Raw genomic sequence first — 5,168 nt, forward strand, 5'->3', positions numbered from 1 at the left:
AAAGGTAAAATTGCATTTCTTATATACAAAAAAAAAGGTCCAAGTATTTTAATTGAATTGTTATGCTATCTAAGATGTATACATTAACATCAAGACTAAGTTATAAATTTTTATTGAGGTGTAAGAGAATTCTGCAGAACCGAACAATAAGAGACTAGTAGTCTACTACTAAATATTAATTCCATCCAATTCAAAAGCATTTAAAAATATATTTGCAGAGGATACAAAAGTCTCCATTACATGATAATGAATCCAATACAACAGATAGAGATGGTAATTACAAATCAATCCAACATTTTGAGGGCTACCGACCGCTATGCCATTGGTGTACCAGAAACAACAAGTTCCATTTTTCGGTTAACTCAACTCCCAAACCCCAACTCAATCTCAATTCCCCAAGGTTCCATTTCTTCCGTTTTCATTTTCAATTTTTCCTTCTTATAGCTTTTGTAAGGTTCCGATTTCATAGAATTGCGTCGCAGTATATCTCTTCTCTTTACCGCGATTGATACATTCTGTATTGTTTATTTTCATATCTTATCTCTCTTCATTCTTTTTGAACTCCAATTTGGAACTCTTATTTTTTAGGTGTGCCATGGAGGCATATGAGACATTGCATTCAACCTACCAATTATAAGGTCACTGTATGAGCTGGATTCCTAGAATTCTTATTCCCTGAACATGATTGTTGCTTCATGAAGTTTCTCAGACTGGTTTTTGTTGCTAACTACACAGAATTGTCCCTCCTATGTCTTAATAGCTAGAAGTTTTTTCCACAGTTATTGCAATGAAAAAAGCGAATCCTTCCCTTTCAACCATCAATTCCACAAGAATTCTGCCGTAATGGCCAAATGTTCTTTTTGCCTAGTTGATTCATCCACAGCTATGGGAACCCATGCCCCACTTGCAATTTCAAAAAGGGTTTTCACTCTCCAATACTCTTCTGGCAAATTAACCAATCTTAACCAAACCAGCGAATGAGTGGATGTAGATTCTACTTGCAAGGTGAGTCGTTAATATATGATTAGATCGATTGTTCAAATAAGTATTACATTAATTAAGTTGGCTTCAATTTAACCCAATAGAATATGATATAGACTTAGTCTTTCCATAATCATTGTCTATATAGAGCCTATTATTTTCCTTGTCATTATCATGATTGAACAGTGATTCATACTAGTTCTTTACATAACAGAGTTGAGACGATATCTGATATTCATTAATACAAACAGAATTACAATACAAAGGATAACCCACAAATCACACATAATAACACTAAGATAATTGCTCTAAACTCCTTACTTAGAGGTCTAACAAACAACTACCTAAGTTTGAAAAACTAAAGAGACGCCAACATAATTATCTCGTTTCTAAAAACAAGACCTTATTTAGTGCATAACCAAGACCTTACAGGACACCAAAATTATAGAAATTAAAAGCATAGGAACAACATGAAAAGTTTTGGGACCGACATCGACTAACCTATATGAACTAGTTTCCTTTTATTCACTTGGTGGCATTTGATGGGCTTGGCACCCATAAGACATGCTTAACAGGGAAGAAATGACACAATGGACCTTCCCCAGGCTTCATTCCAAGTAAGTCAAATATAAAATGATTAGGATTCATGGCAGATGTGTCTAAGTGGCAAATTCCCAAAGCATTCATTATGTCTCCATATTCACCTTTTAGAAGAACTTTGAAGATCTTACTCCCTATGTCTAGGTAGTGGCAATAGTAAAGGGCATATGGGTAAGGCCTAGGGTGACATGCTACCCACTTAGGAGCATAAATATCCTTTGAGATATCCAAAACAGTGTAGTTTTGCAAAGGTGCACCTGATGTTGTGGGATAGCTAGTCGAGTGAATGTTATAATTAGTCTCGGGACCAATAATACCATGAACAAATTCAAGCATGGACTCTAAAGAAGTAGGACAAGCCTTGGTCTCCCCTTTATTGGGTTCAGACTCACATTGATTAATTACATCTATCATGTCTTCACCTTGAGGAGAATCTTTTGTGAGTGAGAATAGTTGAAGAAGGCTTGGACTTTGTGATTTGGAGACAGGAATTTCGTCAGCTAGTTTTCTTGGCAAGAACGGGGCATATTCTCTAATAGGAAATTGCAAGGTCATTACATTTCCCACATAAAGATCATCTAGGCTGAAAAAAGCTACCTTGAATGCTTCCGTATGGTCAACTTTTGAAGATAGTTTTCCGTTCGATTCTTCCAAGTGTTGTCCATTTTTCATGTAGTTCTCTACACGCGAGTCTTTCAACCAACCATCAAGGTAAGCTTGCTTGGAATTCGGGATGGATTTTGCATTCTCAATATGGCTATCTTTCAACCATCCATCAAGGTAAATTCGGTTAGAGTTAGGGGATGAATTTTCTTTCTCTGCTCGTGTATCTTTCAACCATCCATCAAGGTAAACTTGGTTGGAGTCAAGGTTCGATTTTGCCTGAGTATCTTTCAACCATCCATCAAGGTAAACCTGGTTGGAGTTAGAGTTGGAATTTTCTTTCTCAGTTCGGGTATCTTTCAACCATCCATCAAGGTAAACTTGGTTAGAGTTAGAGTTCACTTTTGCTTTCTCAGCTCGGGTATCTTTCAACCATCCATCAACGTAAACTTGGTTGGAGTCAGGAGTAGATTTTGCTTTCTCATCTCGGGTATCCTTCAACCACCCATCAAGGTAAACTTGCTTAGAGTCAGGGGCAGATTTCTCCTTTTCAACTCGGGTATCTTTCAACCATCCATCAAGGTAAACTTGCTTAGAATCAGTGGCAGATTTTTCCTTTTCAACTCGGATATCTTTCAACCATCCATCAAGGTAAACTTGCTTAGAGTCAGGGGCGGATTTCTCCTTTTCAACTCGGGTATCTTTCAACCATCCATCAAGGTAAACTTGGTTTGAATTAGGGTTGACTTTGGCTTTCTCGGCTCTGGTATCTTTCAACCATCCATCAAGGTAAACTTGATTGGAATCAAGGTTGGATTTTGCATTCTCAACTCGAGTATCTTTCAACCATCCATCAAGGTAAACTTGGTTTGAATCAGGGTTGGCTTTGACTTTCTCGGCTCTGGTATCTTTCAACCACCCGTCAAGGTAAACTTGGTTGGAATCAGGGCTGGCTTTGGCTTTCTCGGCTCTGACATCTTTCAACCACCCATCAAGGTAAACTTGGTTGGAGTCAGGATTGACCTTTTCTTTTTCAACTCGGGTATCTTTTAGCCATCCATCAAGGTAAACTTGGTTGGAGTCAGGGTTGGATTTTTCTTTCTCACCTCGAGTATCTTTCAACCATCCATCAAGGTAAACTTGGTTAGAGTCAGAGTTGTGTTTTTCTTTCTCACCTCGGATATCTTTCAACCATCCGTCAAGGTAAACTTGATTGGAGTCAGGGTTGGATTTTTCTTTCTCACCTCGAGCATCTTTCAACCATCCATCAAGGTAAACTTGGTTGGAGTTAGGGTTGGCTTTTTCTTTCTCACCTCGGGTATCTTTCAACCAACCATCAAGGTAAACTTGGTTGGAGTCAGGATTGACTTTTTCTTTCTCGGCCCGGGTGTCTTTCAACCATCCATCAAGGTAAACTTGATTGGTGTCAGAGTTGGTTTTTGTTTTCTCATCTCGGATATCTTTCAACCATCCATCAAGGTAAACCTGATCAGAATTAAGGGAGGATTTTTGGTTCTTCAATGGAGTGTTTTTTAGCCAGCCATCAAGGTAAGGTTGATCAATTTGGTTCATATCTCTTGCAAAGCTTCCATAGTCATTCTACAATACAATTGAATAAAAGGATATTAGTGAGTGATAAGTTAATTATATTTTTTTATGGTATATATGACTAAAAAAACACAAGTGTGTTATGAGACATATTCTGCTCTACATGGAATAAATATTCACTGTGTATATATAGGAGATAGATGCATAATTTGAAACTTAAGAAATAGTGTGTGGAATATTTTTAATTTCATTACAGCAAAAAAACCTCATAATTTAGTTAAATCATATAGAACAATTCGATTCTGAGTGTTGTTGAATGCATGAAAAACAACTAAGAAGAAGGATCTTAGAAGCATGCATTAAAGTTGCAAATAAAGATGAAAATGATAGATTATGAACATGTTGAATTTTATTAAATTTAACATCCATGCACAATTGCAAATAAAGATGAAAATTATAGATTATTATGATAAATAGATGATGAAAAATGTAGGTGTAAAACATAAGATGAAAATGATAGATTATTATGATAAATAGATGATGAAAAATGTAAGTGTAAAAGATAAAAGCATGCAAGGAAAGTTAGTAACTCACAATCAACAAGAGTAGAAGAAATGAGAGTAGAGACATAACAACTCGGTGTGCCATTTCTTTCTGTTATGTTTTTGTGGAAAAACTGTTCTGCTGTGAAATATGCATTGGTGTGGAAATGAGTTGAGCTATTTATAGGCAAGTAAGAAGAAAGAGTACAAATAACCATAAGACTTTGTTTGACAAAATTATTTTATAAGTTTTTAGTTCATTTCTTATAATTTATATATTTATGTTAAAATAATCTCTTTGGTGACTGTTATTTTTCATGTGCTTATAGCTTATTGTTATCAATTTATAACTTATTTTGATAAATTATTTCAAGTAATTTATGATTTACCTTTTTTTTTCAATTCTATGATTGTAATCTTAATTGAAATATAAAAAAAAAAATATTAATAATTTTTTTATGTCATTTCATATTTTTAAGCTACATTAGTTTTGTAAATTTAAGCTGCTGTCTTATGAGTCATATGCAGTAAAATAATTCCTTTTTATACATGTCCACACCTTTATAAGTTGGTTTTGTGATCTTCTTTGTATTTTTAAAATTGTTTGTAAAATGTAGAAGAAATAAAGATAATCACACATAATTTCATTTTTTCTCTTAATTGTACCTCTATTATCTTGATTCAAAATTTACACAGTGTTAATATTTTTTATTAAAAAAAAAGCTGTTAGCTGAAAGGTAGTTTATCAAATATAGGTTATTGTTTTATCAAATAAATCCATAGTATCAATGTTTTGTCTATATAAGAATAGAGTTGTTAAATTTGTATAGTACTAGTAATCCTGAGTAAAAAAGGGTCATTATTATCAGTTTTTAATCTTTTTATTCTATAGAA

General features: G+C 34.4%; 1 protein-coding gene and 1 long non-coding RNA gene across 5 annotated transcripts; one reads left to right on the forward strand and one right to left on the reverse strand.

Moving 5' to 3' along the window:
• The first annotated feature begins 228 nt into the window (after window positions 1-228).
• Window positions 229-1,663, forward strand: LOC127088330 (uncharacterized). The gene is made up of 2 exons (XR_007790189.1): window positions 229-400; window positions 589-1,663. It is a non-coding gene; the product is annotated as an uncharacterized LOC127088330 (long non-coding RNA).
• On the reverse strand, window positions 1,198-4,493 carry LOC127088327 (uncharacterized). Of its 4 annotated transcripts, none has more exons than XM_051029260.1 (3): window positions 4,327-4,493; window positions 3,043-3,783; window positions 1,198-2,766 (listed from the first exon to the last, which is right to left on the reverse strand). In XM_051029260.1, exons 1-3 carry the CDS (start codon window positions 4,378-4,380, stop codon window positions 1,507-1,509), a joined length of 2,055 nt encoding a protein of 684 aa, XP_050885217.1. In that variant the 5' UTR covers window positions 4,381-4,493; the 3' UTR covers window positions 1,198-1,506. The 4 variants fall into 4 exon arrangements, with proteins under 4 accessions (XP_050885217.1, XP_050885216.1, XP_050885215.1 ...); XM_051029259.1 differs by having other exon boundaries at window positions 1,198-2,973; XM_051029258.1 differs by having other exon boundaries at window positions 2,836-3,783.
• Between the last annotated feature and the right edge of the window lie 675 nt (window positions 4,494-5,168).

The sequence above is a fragment of the Lathyrus oleraceus genome, chromosome 5, assembly GCF_024323335.1.
Source record: "Lathyrus oleraceus cultivar Zhongwan6 chromosome 5, CAAS_Psat_ZW6_1.0, whole genome shotgun sequence".
Classification (NCBI taxonomy): Eukaryota; Viridiplantae; Streptophyta; class Magnoliopsida; order Fabales; family Fabaceae; genus Lathyrus; species Lathyrus oleraceus.